Below are 22,617 nucleotides of genomic sequence, written 5' to 3' on the forward strand. Positions count from 1 at the left end.
TGAGCTGTCATTTACAGTACGAGTTTCTATGTTAAAATCCTGAATTAATATTCTTAAAGACATTAAATGAAAGTGTAAGCCACTCGCTAAAACCTATCAGGAGATAAGGACTTTTTCTGTTTTGATTGTGCTCTAAACATAATCCTTGCTTCCCTGGGTAAATCTCTTTCTCAGTGAATTGTTTTACTCGATGTCACATTTAGATTAATGTTATGTCTGATAGCAGGGTTGTGTATTTAGTGATAGTCGTTAGAGTAACATCTGTAGTGGCTCTCAGGAGGGAGGCTGTCACACAGGGAGACTGCAGACACTGAGGCTGTGGTGAGGCTGGAGGTGTGTAACAGGAGAAAGTTAATGAGATCTGGAACTGGTGAGCTAATGTAACAAACAAAGAAAATTAACAGATTAAAGAGACCTGAGTGCTTTGTGTTTGTGGACTGGGGATCAGGGAGAATGTCAGTAATTTTATGACTTTCAATTCCAGGATCTGTTACAAAGATAGCAGCAGCTGAGAGCATGCTGGGTACAGCAACTTTTCTCATGTCAGCTATAAGAAAAGAGTCACTCTGTGTTTCTGAAAATATTAACATTTTTCTTTCAAGACACGCAAACTCAATATTAACTGTTTTTAATTTTGCACTGAAATTCCCAATGGCAGCAGTCTGGCTGGTCTCTCATTTTCATTTCTTCGACCGCTTAAGGGAAGGGAGTGATGACACTGAGAACCTTTGTTAATTTTAATATGGTAGTGCCTCCCTGTGTTCAGGTGTTCTGCATTTAAGAAAACATCCTACCATAATAATGGATAGATTGTGAGCTTTGATCAGTCAAGCACATTATGTGACAAGAAATATGGTCCCAGGCATCAATTCTTTGTTTCTTTCCAGATTCTTTCCTGGCCTAATTTACTCCCATCCAGGGTTTGGATCTCACTCTGGAGCCACAGTCGGAAATGCTGGTGTCCCATCCTACGTATGACATATTAAAATATCTTTCCCTGCTTGTCCAACTCTTTTTTGAGGGGTGGAGAGAGTTCTGTGCTTTTCAACATTAAAATACCCTGTTGAAAAATAGAGGGAGCCCTGAGAAACAGGACTGACATATTTGAAATGAGCGGAGAGGGTGGAAGAACAGAGAGTAAGAGCAAGCTGTGTCATTTTGTGTTCTTTCAAACGATTGTGCACATAATATATATTCTACTTCCGGGTTTCATGAACCCTGAGTATGCGAGTCAGAGACCTTCAGCTAGCAGTACCCATTGGGGTGGCGCATGTGCTCTGCACATTCTTGTGCCTTGAATTGAGGGCAAAAAGGGAAGGGCCACACTGATCCATCTCTCACTGCCTATGATTACAAGTTTGAGCACTCTGCAATGCCCCAAGCTCATGGTCCCTGTTTCCAGCTTATCAGTGGGGAAGTTTTCTTTTGTTCTTGGGAGGTGCCTAAGTACTGCATTAATGTACAGAAATCACCGGATTGAAGCATGAGGCCTTGCTTATTTTGAACTATCAGGCACTCTTGTTGAAATATGACTTTATTAATTTGGACTCCAGGGCAAAATTCTTGCAAAAGGTTCCTCAGGACTAGAGAAATGCGTTTAACTCCCTAGTTACAGAGGGCCTCCTGGTTGCTGGCATTTCTTTATGGCAGCTCTTGACTTGGTGGATACAGCTCCAGGTTGATTGCAACAGTCATCACTATGTGGTAAATAATTCTGCCACCATGCGTCTGGCATCTCAAGGGAGGCACAAAACATGGTGGAAGACTTGCCACTTAAGGGCTGCAACTTATTCACAGACAAAATGGATGAGACATTACACTCACTTGAAGACTCCAGAGCAACACTTTGTTCCCGAGGATGTCCCCCAACCCCAAGAAGAAGTCATTATAGGCCTCAAATGCACATATATGGCACCAGCTCCTCAGTTTCCCAAGAGATGTTTTCACCTATACCCTCTGTGGGTTCTTGCCATCCAGGCCCCTGTACTTCAAAGCAGCAGTTTTGACGGGTTTGTCAAGAGCAGAGTGGCAATCGTTGAGGATCTTTCCATCTTGTGCTCTGTCACCGGGTCTGTGCCGGCACTCCCACTTTTATGCCTGCACCCTTTGTTTAGGCTGGTATAATAAAGAGTCCCACCACCTTCTTCAGTGGTTTCACCTTTTGTGTCTTTATTTACAGAGTTCTTGTGCAGTCCCAATTTCCCCAACAACAACCATACCACAGACCCCTCCCAGGGTCTTCTGGCCCTTGAGGTTCCTTCCAGTAGGTAAGGAGACGGAGACAGAGAAACAGCCCTCCTGTCTCCTCCCAGGCCACCCCCTCTCTGAGGTTTTCCCAGGGCTTTTATAGCCCTCCCAGTCTTTAGCCCAGCTGTTTCCACTCGGCCCAGCTTGTTGCTCTGAGCTAGCCCTCATTAGGGCTTACAGCTGGGCTCCCTGCTGCATACCCATATCTCTCTACATGGCCTTTTGACCAGAGAGCCATCTGCAGCCAGCATTTTGGCAGGGCTTTAAAGTGGGTTTTACCCCTGCCCTGCCACATGCCCCCTCTTGGCAACCAGCTGTTCCACTTCCTCAGTGTCTCCATAACTATAGTCCAGTGAGTTTGACACTGTGAGACTGGGTTACAGCATTCAACTCTAGTCCTTGCTCTACCCTACCCATCTTTGCTGTCCTTGTTCAGGAACTTCTTTCATAAGACCATACTGCTTCAGGAGGTACAGTATCTTTTAAATCTTGGAGCTAGAGAGGAGGTCCCTTTACTGCACAGGAGAAGGGAGTTCTACTCCTGATATTTCATCATACACAGAGGGAGACCTATCTTGGGCTTAAGGAAGTTAAGCACTTTTATCAGGAACATAAAATTCAGGGTGGTGTCTCTTGTTTCTGGTTTGGGGCCAGTTCAACCAACAGGTGATGGACCACATCCACCAGACTCAACCCTATTTGCTCAGCTGGCTCTAAAAATAAAACAGAGCAGTAGATTTTGTCACCAATGCAAAAAATCAAGTTCATTGGGGCCATTCTTGATTTTATGACTGCAACAACCTACCTGCTCCAAGAAAAGTTCTGGTCCATTTTGAACCTCTGCACAAGACTAAAAACCAACCTCAAGACAGCAGTGAGGGCTAATTTGAGGCTGTTGGGACACACAGCATCCAGCACATATGTGACTCAGCCTGCCAGACTTCATCTTAGATGCATACAAAGCTGGTTGAAGTTTGTCTGTTGACGAAACAGACAGCTTCTGGACATGCTTGTTCATGCATCTGTTTAGGTTCTAGCATCCTTAGACTGGTGGATGAATCTGGACCAGATGGCATTTCTGGCCATCTGTGAGGGGATAGCACTAGTCTCTCAGTGGCCCCCGAGCACTGGGCTTTGATATTGGCACTATATTTGATGGGGCAGTCAGTCTATCACAACCAGGACTAAGAACAGGCCAAGGACAACAAGCAAGAGAAAGCTGCTATCTAGACTATTTAGATATCAATGAAGAGATGCATCTTTGACACTGGTAAACCAGGTTTCAAATCTTGCCAAGGCTGTAGGCATCAGCTGAGCACTGACAAATTCATAACTGGAAACAGACCAGCTCACCTGTATGTTAATATTGTTCAAGATGGGTTTTAGGTCCCATCTGACCAATTAAAGGGAGGCATGAGATATGTACACTAAGCCGTAACACCTGCTTGTGAGGAGCCACATTTAGAAGTTCCCTCCAGGAGTGCCAAGCTGCCTGCTCAATCAGGGGCAGCCCTGGGAGAACAATGGGATAGGGATAGGGTGAGCTCTGCTCAAGCATCTGTCCTATACATCAGTCGTCTGAAACAGGTTCCTCAGGGAGATTCTAGTGCCATATTGTGACCAAATCTACCTCCAACAAAGAAAGATGCCCCTGAGGCCAGCACAGTGACCTGTTAACTCCTGTGGGCAGCAAGGACATATAAGGAAAGAATACCCCCTCATGGAATCTCAATATGCCTAATGCTGGACTGGTGAGAACATGCTCATGAATAAAACTCCCCACAAATTGACAGTACCAGTCTGAGTACCAGGGAAGGGAGTATAAGGACTCGTAGATTCTGGGTGCAGCCAGATAGTAGTTCAAGCCTAGCTGGCTGGGTAAGATGGTGTTCCAAGAGAGACAATCTGTGTACAGCTCATACGTGGTGATGGTTACAATTAACTGTGGGAGCGCACACTGAAATCCTCACAGTGGCTCTGGCTGGTGAGTTGATGTACCCAGTAATAATAGGATGTGGTTTGCAAGTGTGTCACTTTTATTTACCAACATTAAATATATCTGATCTGAATATTCACTCTTTGTCTGGAAGGCAAAAACTACATAAATACCGTAAAACGTAGCGTGCTGTGACTGTCATTTGAGAATGAGTGACAGTCAATGTATCCATTAAGATGCCCTAATTCATAGATTTGTAACTTGTCTGTGAACACTGTTTTGGTGTTGAAGGAGCTTGGCCCACAGCAATATAATTTAAAAAAAAAAATCTATGTAATCTTTTTTTAATGTGTATGAATGATTTAAAAATAAGACATGGCTTTTTTTCCCCCCAGCTTCTGAATGTACCAAAGCATTATATCAACATATAAATGGTATCCAGGTAGAATATCAATATCTTGAAGAGTATGGTTACAGGTTAGAGGGTGTGTGCATACTGTATCCTCTAATTTTTACATTAGCCTAAAGTGCATCTATGGGTACAAAGATGATGAATAAGGTGGAGGGGCAGGAGTTGGGCACTGGGTCGTCATCACTCTGTTTCTCTTATTTGCCATGATGTAATGAAGCGTAGTTGCAGAGTGTCATTACACAGAAAGATTGAACATGGGTAGGGAGTCCACATTGCTATCTAATTTAAATGCCAGTTTGTGGTTCAGAGCTACAGTTGTTTGCAGGGATTGGGAGAGAAGCAGACAGGCTTCAGGATCCCCACACCCTCCCCCCCCCCCACACCTTGTAAGCTGTTAAAACTTCTAAATTGTCAAGCAAGACTCTTTTGAAATTTACTTAAATACAAATCAAAACCAGTTCCCTTCCACAGAAGGCCATTTATTCCTTCCCTCAGCAAGGAATGTCTCCATGCCAAAGTGCCATTTTCAAACTTCAGCCACTTACAGCCCTGCTCCAAAAAGTCAGATTTTTTTTTTTTTTATTATGGGGGAAAGTGCATTTTTTTCCTCACTCTCTTTTCACATAGAAATGTTTGAACTGTTTTGAGAGAAAGGATGGTCTAGTGATTGGGGCGCTATCTTAGACTTTGGGAGACCTTTTCAGTTTCCCAGCTCCTGTGTGATTTTGGGCAAGTCATTTAGTCCATCTGTGTGCCCCAGTTCCCTATCTGTAAAAATGGGGATAAAAATATTTCCGTACCTCACAGAGGTATTGTGAGGATAAATACATTAAAAAGATTGTGAAGCATTTGGAGATCTACTCATGAAGAGTGCAATACAAGCGCTAAAAAAGAAAAGGAGTACTTGTGGCACCTTAGAGATGCCACAAGTACTCCTTTTCTTTTTTCGAATACAGACTAACACGGCTGCTAATGTGAAACCATACAAGTGCTAGATATTATTATTATTTTGCTCAATAATGGAACAGATACTAAGCATAGAGAATTTCAGATCCAAAGGGGTGGTTTAACAACGTTATGCATATAAGTAAAGAATGCAGGACCGTTTCCATTCTAATCCAATCTTAATATAAAGATTATCAGGTACCTGCTAATGGTATTTGGGAGGGGGGTCTGATCTTGCTTCTGTTGAAGTCATTGGAAAAACTCTTGTTGCCTCCCGTGGGAGTAGGATTTTCTCTGATGGTAACACTAGTCAGTGATTGGGACATTTGCACGCTGTAAATTAGTTCATTTGAAGTTTAATGTTCCAAGGGTATGTTTGTACCTCAATTGTTTGTTGGCAAGACAACCCTACTGCAATTTACTTACAGAAAAAACAATACACGTAGGATGAAGTGGAAGTACATTATGTTCCCTGGCTTTTCCACTCTTGCATGTCACTCCTCCCTTGCGCACACATGCAGGCATGCGCTCTCTTGCTTTCTCTCCCCCATTTAAAGTAAGTTAAAGGATACATTTTCCAGCTCAACTTTGTTCATCTGATAGTCTCCAGAGTTTTTCTGAACACACCTCAAATCTCTCTTTGTATGTCATTCCAGAGCTGCTGCCAGCAGCAGTGAAGAAATAAGGATGGCATGGTATGGTATTGCCACCCTTACTTCTGCGCTGCTGCCTGGAGAGCTTGGGTCCTCAGTCAGCAGCTGCCACTCTCCGGCTGCCCAGTTCTAAAGGCAGCGGAGAAGTAAGGGTGGCAATATCATACCAGGCCGTCCTTATTTCTGTGCTGCTGCTGGCGGGGCGCCGCCTTCAGAGCTGGCGCTCCTGGCCAACAGCTGCCGCTCTCTAGCCACCCAGCTCTGAAAGCAATGCAGAAGTAAGGACGGCAATACTACTAACCTAAAATAACCTTGCGACCTTCCTGCAACTCCCTTTTGAGTCAGGACCCCCAGTTTGAGAAACACTGGTCTCCCCTGTGAAATCTGTATAGTAAGGGTAAAAGCACGCAAAAGGCCAGATTTCACGGTCAATGACATGTTTCTTATGGCCATGAATTTGGTAGAGCCTTCCGAATAATCAGTATTCAGGGTTGGCCCCCTTCAGCTTAACATCCAGGATGCAGTCCACTTCCAAATATTCTCACCCTTCCCCACAAGAAGGAATAAAAGGTACACTTGAAGGATATTTGAGAGTATGAAGACTTAAGGTCTCCCCTTCTTCCTGTAGGCTATTGGGTCCATCATTCACCTTCCAGGTCTCTCTGATTCCTGGGAACTGGCCCTTTTGAGGCTCTAGCCATAAATTGTGACAAAATTACAAACTCCTGTAATACTCGCTTATAGAAATTGAAGGATTTATTGGAATATTGCAAGTAAGAACATCAGCGCACACAGGCAGTATTTAATTTAGGGGTTTGAAAACAACAACTAAAATTTTATCGTCATTGTAATTCCTAGGAATCCAGGTAGTCTGCCGTCCTGACAGGTTTCCCTGTTAGGCTGCCTCCTTGAGTCCTGCATTCAGTCATGGAGATGTCACTTGTAAATTAATCTAGAGATTATCAGCAAGTATAGGGTTCATGTTCTCCAGGTTAGGCATATCTGGTGGGTGTAGATAGTCCTTTGAAGACTGCAGTGTGGTGAAGTCGTGAGGGCCTACTCCTCCACAACCAGTTTCCCTTTACAAGTTATAGAAATCTGCTGGTGAATTTCTAAATCCTCCTCTGATGTTGTTGAATAACCTCAGTGTTTGCCCTCCCCTTTCTTTCAATAAATTGTGCTTCAATTCTCCGTGTACTACAAAGGGGTAAGCTCTTACATTGTGTATCAGCAAAGATAAACTGTTTATTTTCTTAAGTGTTGTGTAAGGTTGTCCTGAAAAGGAGGACATTTGAGGGGGTTTTTTCCTGGCTGATTTTTCCTGGTGCATAGCCACGTTTTTTCTTCCTGGATGGGCACATGGGAACTTTTTCCTGGCACCTTCCTTCTGGCTTATCCATTCCTCCACCTTCTGAAATGCTGTGTGTGCTCAAGTCACTGGTATAAGACTCTGCCTGTGTAGGTGCAGGAGGCCTTGCTGTTTCTTGCTGAACATCAAGTCATATGCAAGCATGGTTTTGCGAGTCCAAAAATAATCTGAGAGAGAGTGGTGAATAGCTGAGTGTCAGCTGGTGGTGTATGCAAAGACAAGAAGTGTCTGTATATCCCAGTCTCATTGATCTTCAGTAAGAGTATGAGCATGGAACCAATGGTGCTGTTTACTCCCTCCATTCTTCCATTACCTGCAGGGCAGGCAACACCAGACCTCACTTTAGGTATGTTATCTGGAGTTGTCAGCAAACCTCATGTAATAACAGTGATTGAAATTCCTTCCCTGATCATTGAAAGGCAGCTGACGGGTTGGGGTGGGGGCGGCAGGCAATCTGAAACATTGTGTTTTATTAATGCAGTTGTGACTGCCTCAGGCCTTTTATCCTTTAGTGGCTCTGCCACCACATTCTTTTACATGGTGTCATATGCTATCAGCAAATATCGATTTCAACTGGTGTTTCTGGTTGTGGTCCTTCTAAGACAATCATTATGAACTTCCAGGGCTTACTAGATTGGAGCATATCCCCTAAAAGGAATTCTGCCTCTCCTTGCTGATGCTTGCCTGTCACAGGTAAGCCAGGAAAGTACCAAATCCTTAACATCTGCAGCCAAAAAAAAAAAATCTGTCGAATACCTGGTTCAGAATCTTTTCTCACCCCAGGCAGCCTGCTGCTTTGATGTCGTGAAGACACTCCAGTACTGCTCTCTGCAAGCTTGCTGACAAGACAACCCTGACAGACCTGGAAAATCATACACCAGCAAGTGGGTAGCTGGATCAATGGATAATTGTTCCTGAATTGCTTTGAACCTCTCCAGTCTGCATCTCATTTGGTAGATCTTTTAGCACACCAGAATAACTCAGGGTCCTTAGACTGTTCTTGCTAGATGTCATCACACAATCAGTCTGAGTCTATTCTCACTGTCCTCATCCAGCTTTGAGCATCCACAGCCATATATTTCTTTCCATGTTTATGGTGTACTATATGAATTCTGAACCTAGTAAATATGGATGATTGGCCCAAAGGGCCTCCACAATAACCAGACATTCCAGTACTCACGGTGTCTGCTATGTGGAGAAGTGGGTAGCTATCTTGAACTCTTTAGTTATGTCTCTTGTATTCAATACATATTCTTAAGTCTCCATTAGGCTTTTTCATGATTATAATTGGGGATCTCAAGGTGATATAGATGGTCCAAGCAGGACATCCTCCAGCATGCAATTTAGCATTCTTTAGGATTTGCCTCACAGGAACAGTCCCTTCCTTAATCTGATCATATCTCCCAAGCCTCCCATTATTCTTGGAGAACACACCAGCATACTGTAAGAATAGCTGTTTTAATTACTTCTTTCCATTGTCTTCTGTGGATGCTTCTGTCAGCAACTTCTGGTTTCCCTGGTGTGGCTTCCCTCTGCTTGGGCAATTCTGTCTCCCATGGGCTTTGCCTCCTCATTACCTGCAAATGTCATATGGGAACTACTTGGGAGACTGTTGCTCTTATTTGACTCATGGGACTTCTGCAAATACCTGGCACTACTCTAAGTTTTTAGCAACTTCACTAGCAAGCATTTCTTGAAGCATAGCATTTGTTATAAAGGAATCACCCTGGGTCTGAGAATTAATAGCTGATACCTTTAAGGAGATCCCAGCTTCTGCTTCCACATTTGTAACTGCACATAATCTGGTCCATACATTTATCCAGTATGTTATCTTCCTTCACCAGCGGGTTATGAAGTTCCTTTGTTTATAAACTGACTTTTCACACAGGATTCTCTCATGTTCTGTCACTGGACATAGTCCCTCTCTGCTTTGCCAGTTCCAGATCCACTGCGGATGGTTCTGCTTTACTCAAGCTATCTCTCAGACTGTGAGGGGGCAGGGAAAGCCTATTAAACAGGCTCCTCCATGCAAATAAAGTATGCAGGGGTTCCCCTTCCTCTTACTCCAATCTTGTCATTCCCTCCAGTATTTCAAAAACAGATCTCTCCTAGAAGTCATATAAGTGTTTGTGTAATTGTCTGTAAGATCCACGATTCACACTGGGAAGCTTCTGGTAAAAAGCTTTGGCATCATCATTCAAAAACACTGCTATGTTCTGTGGTGCTTTCTCATCAGTCCACTCATTCACAGAGAGCAGCAGTTCAAAGTCTATCAGGTACTCGCAGATTCCAGTTTCATCTGCATGACCACTGAGAAGAAACTTAGGCAAACGTGTTTTTGCCATCTTGAAGCTGCTACCACTAATTGCAACACCAGCTTATAAAAATCAAAGGATTTTTTGGGAACACTGCAAGTAACAACTCCAGGCTTCCCAGCAGTCCCAGGTTTGACTATCCTGCTTTGACCTCCAAAGCCCTCTGCTGGTTGAAGCAGAACATTTCTTTCATTCAGGGTCATCCAGAGAAGGGGAGTTCAAAGAGGTGGTTTGCTCTAGACTCACCTATTTGAGAGTTTTCCCAAGCTGAGTGGTGTTGTGACTGCCACACAAGGCCGTAGCTCCACTCATATTTGGCCCCACTGCCTCTGTCTACTCAGGGGCAGACAGGCCAAACCTGAATGGTGCTGCGTCCCACTTTAGCCATTTGAAAGGTTGCGAGGTGTGCCACTCCAACACATGGAGGCAGGACTTTACTTCTCTTAGTCCTCTCCCCCCCCCACAAAAGACAACAACAAAGCCTAAATAGAGATATTTGTGGAAGTGATATACTGATCATTCTTTTTTTTTGATTCCTGTCCATCAGCCCAGCATTGTCGATGGGATCAAATGAAGTTTTTTCCATTCTTCATTCAGTTTCTATGCTCTGATGTTTGCCAAGAATTCGACCAGGAATCCTTGGCATGCACTTGGAGAGCCAGATGTACCCTTCACTCGTGGTTGCTGCCACTAGCTATCCTCACTAGATTTTGCATGCCAGCTGAGGCCAGGTCCTGAGGTCTGGCCCTGTGGTACACATGCAGCTACTTGGAGCCTCTAATGAGAGTTAAGTGATGTGCTAGGACCATCTGTAAGCAAACTAACCTTTACGGGTGTGGCTGTCTACTATGTAGAGGAACTACCTGTTGAACTCACCCCATATACCTTGCACTTATCATTACAATCCACTTATATACATACAGCTGTAACTTCCTGTTCTTACTTTTATTAACTCAAAACTGCACCTCCGGGAATGGGATGCTATGATGAATGTGAATTCCCCTCCCCATCCCAGATGCCTGGTTATTCTTGCCCCCAAGGGAAAAATCCTTTCCACTACCAAGAGGTAGTGATTGATCAGACTCACAGTGTCTTAGGAACAATTTTTTTTGACTATATCTCCCTTCTAGGGCAGGCCAGCAACCACAGCAGAATGGCTGCTGGATGCCGCGAGTGCTTCATGTAGCGTCAGATGCAGGGAGGAAGAGGGGCAGCAGCAGCATGAGAGACAATCCGCTTGTTCTTGCCCATCCCCTAAAATAGGGTCTTACCTCATCCAGTGAGATCCTACTGCTGCCTCAGTTTCCTTCCTTCCTTCCTTCCTTTCCCCAGGAAAAGAAAACTCCCCAACTCTTATGCTTTCAAATTACTCTCCTTTTTTGGAGTCCGGTTTGTTAACATAAACGAACAGTTGAACTCAAAGACACAATCGCCTCGCCTTCTTCTCCAGGCTCACCAGTCCATTATGCCTCTCCTGAGCTCCTAATTCCCACTTCAGGGTTTTGCTCGTCCCCCTCTCTGCACACAGCTCCAGCAAAGCCTTTTTCTCTGGCTGCTAAGTAGAGTCAACGCCACACCCCATCCTCTCTGACCCTGGCTCTTTTCTGGATCCCCTGCAGGTGGGGCTTACTTTTTTCTCCCTCATCTTTACCCTTTTATCAGGACATCAGGCCCTCTCCAGAGAGCCATCCCATGATTTTCCTCTCTCTGGGGGAGAAGACTCCCGCTTATAGATAGCCAACCTCAGCTACCCTTATGCAATGTCCAGTCACCTGACCCTACCATCAATCCAAGCTCAAACCCATCGCCTGAGAGTCAAGTAATTAGGCACAGCTCCCACTAATGGGGCAGCACACCCTGTAACATACCTGCCCCATATAGTCTTGCCCATTTCTTGGGAAAGCTGTACAGAATATTCTTAATCACGAGGAGAACTCCTTTTTGGCCTTAACAAGTAACATCACATCAAACATCATAATAACCAACCCTTAGCTATCTCCTCTTTGTAACATCCCACTTTCTTGCTGCTTCAGTCATGTTCAGTAAAACTGGACTTTTACCAGAACATAGCAGGCGTAAGGACTTTTTGTTCCTTAGAGAGCAGACTCTAGTCCAAGCATACACTTCAGAATCAAGCGTGCTCCTTACTGAAATCAATTTTTTTTTCTCCCACATATACCAAAGCCTGCACCTTTGTACTTGTGGCCCCTAACAAATTCTGTAGACCAGCATGCTTCTGTTCTTCAACCACCCACAGAATTCTTTCAAAGGCATTCTCCCTCTGGATTTCTTTCTCCTCTATCGTGGACTTTTGGTCCTTTGCCTTGACCCACTTATGCAGGTGTTCTATTTCTGGATCTCCTGACAGTCTAATGAAACATCCCTCCTGCAGAGGCATGTTTCACTTTAAATGTCAGCACTGTATTATTGGTCATCATTTTATCAGATGCGATGAGGAAGTGGAGGGTAGTGATGCTCACAGAGAGGGGGAGCTGTGAGTTGCTTTAGGGAAGAAAATGCAGAGGGATTAAAGGAGGAGAGAGAAAAAGGTAGGGGAGGGGGAGAGAAACTGTGAAAAGAAGAGACACAAAGGCCTGATAGTGTGGTGATCCTAACAGTGAGCCTGTTTTTTCCAGTGAGTGATGCTGAATGTGATAAGTTCGTGAGGAAATAATACGCAATGATAACTAAAAGTTTAATTACTAAATAAAGGCCATATTCTACCTTTGATCTTTTTGCAAACTGATTATTAAAATAATCTCTGTTACGATAGATAGCTACCCAAAAAAGGAGAGCCATACTGTAATTATATATAGGAATGAGAACTCTGCTTTCAGGAAGTGCTAGATGAGAGAGCACAGTACATCCTGAAGGAGGAATAAAGCCTGAATGTTGCACTGTCTTGGTTTTAGTCCAGTGTTTTTCAAATGCGGCCACCAAAGCCTTTTCTTGTGGCCACAGGCTCTTGGACTGTGATTTGGGGGGAGGCAGGCTGCATGACCTAGTGGAAAGAGTACTTTACTGAGAATCAAGAGACTTTAAGGTTCTGTCCTCAGGTCTGCCATTGAACTACTTATCTTAGGCAAGTCACTTAATTTCTGTCTCTGTTCCCTGTCTCTAACCTTTGTCGGTCATGTCTATTTAGATGATAGTCTTCAGAGCAGGGACTCTCTCACTACAGTGAGAGCGCATAGCGCAGTGAGGTCCCAATCTCAGGTGGGCTCGCTAAGCACCACTGTAATACAATTAAACAATAAATGTGCTCCAGTTTGCTGAAGGAGGATACTTTGTACATTTTTCACAAAAATATTTCATGCTGCATATTGCTAAAAACAAAACACTATTGACCTTGAATTAAACAAAAGAATGCAAATGCTGGTTTTTAATATTCATGTTGTGGAGCCAAACCTACAAGTTCATGCCTAATAGTAATGAAAATGGAAATCTCTGTGGACATACTTGATTTTTATGCATACATTTTGAATGCACGGCTTCTCTGCTTCCAAAGCAGTGTTTTGTGTATTTTGTGCATGTAACTTGTTAAGACTTGTGTGAAAACATTAATGGAAACTACAAGACTAGCCAGTTGAACACTCTTGTTTCTTTAAGAAGAGGAAACATTGGGCCCAATGTTGCAGTCCCTAGATGGCCAAAGGTCACATGAAAGATAATAATAATTAATTTAAAAAAAAAAAGGAAAGAAAATAAAATGTGAGTTTTAACCATGTAGGAAGTGCAGGATTAAACTATTACATTTTAATTAAAAATATTAACTATGCCTTTAACAGGAAATGGTTATCTGATAAAAACATTTTCTTTGATTGTCTAAATTTGTATTTCCTACATGTTCTAGGTTTGTGCAGTTCAAGTGGGTTAGGTTTAAAATTTGACCATGTTGTTATCTGGAGACGATGAATGATCTTCAGGTCTCAAATGCATTCTAAAATTCCATATTCTCACTAAGGTGTTTTAAAGATAAACAAAAATGCAATAGCCACTTTTATATATAACCCTAAAATGTTTGCATTTTGAAGAAACAGCCTGCTATCAGAGGGAATACAGATTAACTCTTATAAACTCATCCAAGATTTTTGTTAGCTGATGCTAATGCACATATATAGAAATAACGAACAATGCCATGCTTGCTGTGTGCTGCTTACAAAAACTAAACAAATACTTCCAATGTTTGTAGCATATAAAAAGACAAAACTAAAAGTGAGGGGAAAGAGGAGGAAATGTCTTCAGTCTTTAAATAATAACAATAATACAAATATATGAAGTTTATATATAAAGAATTCTACATAAACAATAGGTATTGTTGCAGTGTTTTAAAAAATGTCTTGTTGGCAAAGTAGTGAATTAAAAGATAAATAGACAATATTTGGAATGTAGAGATATTTCCATTTGGGATGTAATAATATATAAAACATCTTTTCAAAACTACCTAATACCCTAAAACAAGACACTTGAATGAGACCATTTGGTTGAACTCCAGTTTCTGTAAAATTCCTGATGGCTTGAATAGCATGGTGCATGCTTGAGAGTAATAGCAGAACTTGGAATCAGATGGTGTGAATCAGGGAAACCTGAAACGAAAAAAGCCCAAAACTTTACAATCAATTGGAGCTTGTATACACACAGTTTTTGTACTTAGTTTTATTACATAAATTTATGGGACTAAACTCTGTTTAAGACAACCCAATATATCTGCATCCACATGAGGGGTTGTACCAATTTAACAAATTTGGTTTAAAAAAAAAATCATGCCCCTAAATGAAATAGTTTGAATTGGAATAAAAATTGTGTATAGATCAGACTTTGTAAGATTTACTGAATAACCCAGATAGGAAGATAGAGAGAGGCATTCAGCAAATAACTCTATACTTCTATTTAGTTTTTAAAAACATTGAAGAGGTTATGTTTAAATTAGATGGTACACAATGTTCATGGACAACAAGATTTTTTAACTTAATTAAATCTTTAAATCTTTCGGTCAGATCTGCTAAGTTTTCTGTATTAGATTTACTTGTTTCTTCATCCACTTCAAAAGTATTTTTGACATCAGCAGTAGCTATGCTGATTTGTGTATTGCTGCTCTGACTTTTCAGGTGATCCCACCCAAGGAGTGGAAGCCGAGAAAACATTACGACGACATTGATGATTTAGTGATTCCAGCTCCAATTCAGCAGATGGTCACTGGTCAGTCAGGGCTTTTCACTCAATACAACATTCAGAAAAAGCCAATGACTGTGAAAGAGTTCAGGCAACTGGCCAACAGTGACAAGTATGTATATTCAGTATTCTGTTTGGAAAGGAGAATGTGTAAACTTTTCCCCTCACTGTGATTTTTTTTTACCTTTTTAGGTACCAGGTGATTTTTATGTTTTCGCTTACTTACTGAAGGCCATCCTTGTTCCTCTTCTAGGAGCTGGTAGAAGGCACTACTCAGTGCTTAGAGTGGTCTGAAAAAAATGGAGAGTCTGTCATCACCTCAACATCTGTCCATCCCCCTGTCCTCAAATCAGTTTTTCTCCCATTCCTCACATCTGTTCTGTCCCATTTCTGCCAGCAATTCTGCCCCCACCATGCCCCAAGTCAATTTTACCCCCATATTTCTACTGTCCCCTTTAGTGCCCACATCAGTTCTGCCCCCCGCCTCACCTTTGCTTCTCTTGCAGCACTTGGAATTCTTCAGCCCCTCCCACAGGCCTAAGGGAAGGGAGACTGCAACGGAGACCCTTCCCTGCCTTCCCAGACCAGATGCTGCTGCTGTACGGAGGGAGAGCAGAGGGGGAAGGAGCAGAGGAGCTGTCTTATTGCTCTTATGAGGGTGGGGAAATCACTCCTCCCCCACCGCCATGAATGGTGTGGGCTCCTGAGGGGAAGGGAAATAACTGTCTGCCTCTTGCAGCATCCCTGATTGGCTGCTCCTCCCCAGGAGGCAGACAAGTGGGTAAAGTAGCCAACTAGAAGGCTTTTCCTCCAAGGCGATACTAAAAGAGTGCACCTCTGCAACTGGGTTCATTTTTTAGAAATTTAATTTCCTGTGTCTGTGACCCCTTATGATCCAGCATACTTTAAATCCTGGTGATAATGACATCTGTTTAGATTGCTATGATCATTTGTTTTATGTCCTCACATCTGCATAGGGGGATATAAAATATAACATATACATATAAAAATTATAGAATATAAAATGCCATGTGGTCATATAAAGGTCTTATAGACATAGTTTGGATTCTTTCTTTTACTCACAAGTGGTGAAATAGGGTGACCAGATGTCCTGATTTTTAGGGACAGTCCCGATATTTGGGGCTTTGTCTTATATAGGCGCCTGTTATCCCCCACCCCCTGTCCTGATTTTTCACACTTGCTGTCTGGTCACCCTATGAAATAATGAGTAACCATGCACTTACATAGGATATCCCACCAGTGCCAACAGAACCATAATTCTGCACACACCATAATAGAAAATGTTTCAGAAATATTTGTAGTTACAATTGTTTTATCCCGCTACCTATAAAATCATATTGCTATGTTATATTTAATAAGGTTATATGAGTTAGGAGTACTTAAAAAGCCTCCTAGGTTCTTCCATTCTTCTTAAACAATGTAATAGCAGAAGCTCCTAAGCTTTCTTTAAAGAAGATTTTCCCTCTCTTCAAAGAAGTCAGGTTTCTGTGGAGGCCAGCTTCCTTTCTGTGGGCATATCTCTGTGACACTAAATTGCTTTCCCCTTCATTTGGGATACCCGGATGAGCATACCCTGAACATTGGTGTCATCTTAACATGGCTGAAGGGCTCTAGTCTGAGTGATAAACAGCATTTAAGAGAAGCCCTGGTCTGTAGTTCTGGTTACTCATAGATTGCTGGGGTCCAACTCCTGTTTGCTGAGAGACAGTCAGCTCACCATGAGGCTCTTCCTCCATCCTTCTTAATAGAGGCTGTGTCAGCTGCATGACCTCCTGCTTCCTGTACTTCCAAGTTTTCTTCCAAGCAGTCTGAACAGAAAGAGCTTGCAGAGTTGATCTGAAACTCTCTCCCCTCTCCCAAGTTGCTGCATTTATGGAAGCAATTTTCCCTTCCTAAAGACTTTCTAAATAAGGGAGTACTGTGGCCAGACACCCTGAGGAAAAGGTTTGGCAGAGTAGTCTGCAGGCAATAGCAATAGAGGCATGCTCCCTCTATGGGAAGTTAGAAGAATCTTCCCAGGCCACAGAAAAGGATGTTAAAATGCCCCATGCATCTGGGACAACCAAAGGGATGAAGACAAGATCCTCCAAAGATTTCTGACAACTGGAAGAACTGGTCCACTTCTCCTAAAAAAGCTTTATCTGGGAGAGGGAGAAAGGAAAGCAAGGTCCACAGGAGCATTGGGATTCCTCCCCTTGCTTCTGGCCAGGGATACTAAATGGCAGAACACTTGCCTTTTGGACCTGTTGGGGATAATCTGCAGGACCCACTTCTGCTAGGTCCAGCAGGTGTGTGCAGACTCCTTGGTGTCTATGCTCCTGCAGTACAAGGGTAGGAACTGGTGACCATATTGTCTATTAACAGTAGTGCCTCTTCACCAGCCCAGGAAATGTGGTAGGCTAAAATGGAGGATGGGGTGGTGAAGAGAGACTGTGAGGACTACCAACTAGTAGTGTATTGGCTCTTTCAAGTGCCTTGGGTGACAACAATCACACTTATCGGCCTAAAACTCAGAACAGGCAGTAGAAGGTCCTTCCATCTATTGAGACAGGAACAAATGATCTGGGTGGCACAGGACTAATAGCGACATAAATACTGTGAAAGAAATTACCCAGTGTTACTTTGAAAGCATTGCTACTATGAAACCTGTAGGTTTAGGACTGTTGAATATGAGAAAGGACTAAAGAGTGTGAAACTGATATATTTGTCTAAAAGTACTTGGTCTGCAAAATCAAATATAAAGCACATCATGAACGTGGATGTTGGGAGACATCAAAACCATGAAAGTGAAAGGACAACTTGTCAATTAAGATCCTCTGAAATGTTGCCTTTAATTTCATTCTCCCTCTGCAGATACTGCACTCCAAGGTATATAGATTATGAAGATCTGGAGCGTAAATACTGGAAGAATTTAACCTTTGTGGCACCGATCTATGGAGCAGATATCAATGGGAGCATTTATGATGAAGTATGTGTAGTTTTATACATGTCATTCCCCCCTCCCCAACCCTGGCCAAAAGGTTAGTTAATGTTGCACTCTTGTATTGCAGCTGAGAACCAGGTATCTCTTGAAAATTGTCTCTCAAGAGCCCCACTGTTGAGTTGCGCATGCCCTTAGTATGATGTGCTTTAGACACTCTTGGGAAGCGGTGTGCCCCCTTATGAATCTGAACACTGATAGAGGGGTATATGGTCTCATGGGCTCAACAACCCTTCGCTAAGCATGTCTGGTGTCTGCAAGGCCTTGCTGCAGCAGCTTTCTTTCTTTCTTTCTTTCTTTCTTTTTTTTTTTTGGATAAACTAGTTTGTCTAGTTACAATCTTTAAAAAGTATAGTCCTATTTTTGTTTATTTGTGCAGTTTTCAGCTCCATTACACATTTCCAGCCCCCTCAGCGCTTTTTGTTGTTGGTTCTGCCCTGTTGATTTCCAGTGAGTGGGATTGTGGGCATTCAAATCGAAGTCTACCCTAATTGATAGCCTGCCAGATTGGGAGAAAAAAAATCAGGTTGTAAGTGGCACACATCATGCGGTGGGGAGGTGTCTAGGGCAGGCCGGCACTCTGATGTTGTATGCCCCCCATCGCTGTGGTATTTGAATGTCTGATATGTTGTGAAGATGGACATTCCCTGAAAAGGTGTTCTGCATGTGCATGCTTCTGCCATCTTCAGATATGAGTGCTACCTGAAATTTCTTCTCTGTGAGGAGGTATCAGAACTCACCTGAACTAGTCCTTCTCCACATCAGTGCGAAAGAAAATTATTTCCTGTAGTGATTCTGTTGCTGGTTTGTTGCCCCTTGACTTTGAGTTCTGAGATGAGTGTGGTGCTTTAGACGTGGTGGGCCTGGGATGATTGAGTTCACACTTCATTCTTCTAGACTTGTTAATTTCTCTTCTGTCTTTCTCTTCTTGGCTCTGAGCTGCTTGGATTCGCTCACCTTGTCACTCAGAAGCAATCTTAGTCTGAGGAAGGGGCTTGGATCTGAGGACTGTCAAGGTCAACTTTGATTTCATTGGAATGGGATCAGAGGTTCACCCCAAAGTCCTCTGGACTTGTGACTTTCCTAGAAAGTTTACGATTGACCCTAGGTCTGAGGAACCTGCACGAGTCGGATCATTCTCTTCCGAGATGGCTATGTACCAATCCCCTTACTGGCCTCAGGAATCATTCTACCCTCTGGACCTCTCCAGTTCTTGAGGTTCCTTCTTTTTACCCCCTCAGGTGTTATCCTACCTCTGTGCTTCTCTTGTGAGGAAAGTAAACACAGTTTTAACTAACATTCTTCAGCTTTGGATTAAAAAAACAACCCAGTCTTGAAATAGCTTCATTTTTCCAAATGCTTCACCTTAGTAGATTAGTTGCAATACTGTTTACACAGCTGGACAGGTCTCTGGCTGCATAGAAGTTCCCTTAGAGTTACTACCTATTTCTGATTGAAATAGTGGAGAAAGGAAATTTCTAGAGGAAGTAGGATTTTGCTGGTTGTTGACACAGGTGACTATGGGTAACAAGTGACTGATAGTACAGCTCTCATTGTACACTCAGAGAAATGTGAAATATCTATCAGAATCAATTTTGCTACTTAGAGAACCATCCAAGAAATTGCATAATATCCTAAGGGAGTAGTTAAGCAATGAGACCGTCAAGAAAGGAGAAGCAAAATTATCTTTGTAAGAATACATGCACTTCTCCAATTTACTGGATGAATCCTTCCTTCATAAAGGTCTGCTCTGAGAGAGGGGTGGAACCCTGGTCTTTCTTGTATGCCATGTGGGGAGCTTCCGGGAAACAGTTCTGTGTTCTCTCTCCTTTTTGGTGGTTCTGCTTAGTACTTCTTGCTATGCTCTCTGCTGTCTTTGTAATCACTAGGAGAAGTAGTGTGTAACTTGGGCCTTGTCTACACTAAAGGAAAAAGTCAATCTCAGCTATGCAATTTGAGTTATGTGAATAGCGTAACTCAAATCGACGTAGTTTAAATCTACTTACTGCAGGGTCCACACTATGCGGTGTCTACAGGAGATGCTCTCCCATTGACTCCCCTTACTCTTTTCGATCAGGTGGAGTACAGGAGTCGACGGGAGAGTGATTGGTTGTCGATTTAGCGCAGTGGTTCTCAAACTTTTGTACTGGTGACCGCTTTCACATAACAAGCCTCTGAGTGCGACCCCCCCCATATAAATTAAAAACATATTAACACCATTATAAATGCTGGAGGAAAAGTGGGGTTTAGGGTGGAGGCTTACAGCTTGCAACCCCCCAAGTAATAACCTTATGACCCCCTGAGAGGTCCCAACCTCCAGTTTGAGGATCCCTAATTTAGCGGGTCTTCACTAGACCCACTAAATCGACCGCTGATGCATCGATCGCCACAATACTGGTCCTCCGGGAAGTGTAGACAAGCCATGTGACAGAGGGTTTGTCAAAAAACAAATTGCTTAAGGGAGTTTAATGAGAGCCCTGACCAAAATTAGAATACAACCAGCCAAGGTGGTCTGAAAGTCGGTATTTGAACTAGGTAGTTGAGTCTTTGAAAGCTATTCATCATTAGTGAAAGATATTTGTATCCCCAGTGGTCCATCTCATGGAGAAAGCAGTGCATGTAAACCGTATTATGTATGCACATAACTGGAGAAAACTGGTTTTGAAAGTTAGGGTAGCAGCACTGGATCGGGGAGGATTTGATAAGAGAGCTCTCTAGACACATAAAGAGTTTGTTGTTCTCTGGACAGCAAGAGATGCAGACAATCTGACCAAAAGGGGGCAGAGAGAAAGGATTGCTTTCAAAAGTTAGAAGCTTTCACTTTTTTCTTATTTTCATCTCTAACTAAACTGGGAACGATTTCTCTAGTTTTTCTTTGAGAAGTGTGAATCTATTACATGAACCATTTTTTTTGTTTTTAATTCCATTTTCTCTGTGGTTTTAATAAATCTGGTTATCGTTAAAATAACTGTCACATGGGTAACATCACACAAGCATCTCCAGAGTGAAATGAACCCCATCATGTCTAAGGGAGAGGTGCAGAAGGGAAAAGAGTTTCTGGAACCTGTACCGCCTCTCAGCTTTGGTCGAGACACGTGGACAAAGATCTCCTGTCCCAATGAGTTGTGTTTTCATGACACTGCAACAAGTGAATACAAGGGGAGAGGCCAGAAGGCCAAGGAGGAGATGAGAATTATGAAAACACAGAAATAGAATTGGTGGAGACTGGTAGTGGGAAGATGATTAGAAGTGGGGACAAATGGCCAGGGAGGAAAAGAAGTAAAATAGCAGCCTGTGGAATAAAAACAATTCCATTTAAAAAAAAAAAAAAAAAAAAAAAGCAGGGGAGGAGTAGTGGTTGAAGGAATAGACGGGGGCGGGGAGGGGGAACGAGAGAGAGGAGGGGCTGACACATGGTGTAATGGGGCATCCATGCCAGGACAAGGCTCAAGGGGATCTGGAGGAAAGTGAGAGGTGATGCCTGGCACCAAGTCATTGCTGGGAGGAGGTTCCAACAAGAAAAGCTGGGGAAACATTGATAAAAGTAGAAATTATTTTTTTAGACAGAACTTTTATTTCCCAAATTACTCTTTGTCCGCCAGATGGTGCTCTTGGGCAACTAATGTGCTGAAGGCCGACCTAGGGGAGAAACCTCTTGGCTAGATTTAGAATCTAGAGATTGCTTTTGCATATTTGTCCATTTCAGAGATTTTTATTTATGCAGAAAGAATGGATGTAGTACCCCTACCTACAATTGTGGGCAAACAGTGAAAGAAAGGGGAAGGTACAATTAATTTCTCATAACAAACTATTTGTGACAATGGAAACAAATGTTTGTATTTTGTAAAGTTAGGGAAACTATTGCAGACAACATGCTGCAAGCATTGAATTTACTGTAAAACAATAAGGCAAATATCTCAAAGCATTTCCATTTAAAAAAAAAAAAAGCCAGCTGAAGGCGCATATTAATTCATGGATTTAGTGTTGCATCTCTGCTTTACTGATGTTTCCATGCCCTGTAAACATGCACTCCGATCTTCAAAATTAGTGGCAAAAGCTGCAGCAATGCAGCTCCTTGTTCTTTTGTTTATAAAACAAAAAAATAAAAACAGTTGCCATCTTGTTGTCTGGTTTTGAATAGGATTTGTCTGTTTTGCACAATGACTTTCATTTTCTATTAGCAAAGCTATCTCTGAAGCCATGTACACCCCCAATTTTTAACTTTTAAAAATTAATTAAAAACTGGCAATTTGTTGTATTTCTGAAATCCAAGACCTTGCTGGTGTTATGGGAGAGAACAATTGAAATGACATTGCAGTGTATTAACAAGTGGTGGTTTTTTTTCGTTTTTAACTCAAAGGATAATGAGGGTTTAGAAGAAGGGACACAACTGTAAAATCTGTGTTACATGGAATAAAAAATAGGAAAGGGAACAAAGCGATAAACCATTTTTTGAGTTCTGGCAACCAACCTAAAGGAAGCAAACTTTGCTCTCGTGATTTATTATATTACCAGAACCCCTTGAATGTATTTATAGCGTTGTATTTCATGGTTAACTGTCTCTGTT

At 42.5% G+C, this 22,617-nt stretch overlaps 1 protein-coding gene across 27 annotated transcripts in view; it reads left to right on the plus strand.

The window, feature by feature from the left end:
* The window catches only part of KDM4C (lysine demethylase 4C), a 446,017-nt gene that overhangs the window by 40,066 nt on the left and 383,334 nt on the right, over positions 1 to 22,617 (plus strand). For 23 of the 27 annotated variants that reach the window (XR_006291311.1, XR_006291312.1, XM_043547717.1 and 20 more), the window contains 2 exons: positions 14,986 to 15,161; positions 17,924 to 18,038. The exons of 3 other annotated variants lie outside the window; for them this stretch is intronic. Coding sequence is in view for 22 of the 24 variants with exons in the window: in XM_043547717.1 (XP_043403652.1) it covers positions 14,986 to 15,161; positions 17,924 to 18,038 (291 nt within the window). In the remaining 2 variants the exon portion in view is untranslated. Of the gene's footprint in view, positions 1 to 887; positions 973 to 14,985; positions 15,162 to 17,923; positions 18,039 to 22,617 lie in introns of all 27 variants that reach the window. One more of the 27 variants, XM_037901933.2, reaches the window with a different exon arrangement.

The sequence above is a fragment of the Chelonia mydas genome, chromosome 5, assembly GCF_015237465.2.
Source record: "Chelonia mydas isolate rCheMyd1 chromosome 5, rCheMyd1.pri.v2, whole genome shotgun sequence".
Classification (NCBI taxonomy): Eukaryota; Metazoa; Chordata; order Testudines; family Cheloniidae; genus Chelonia; species Chelonia mydas.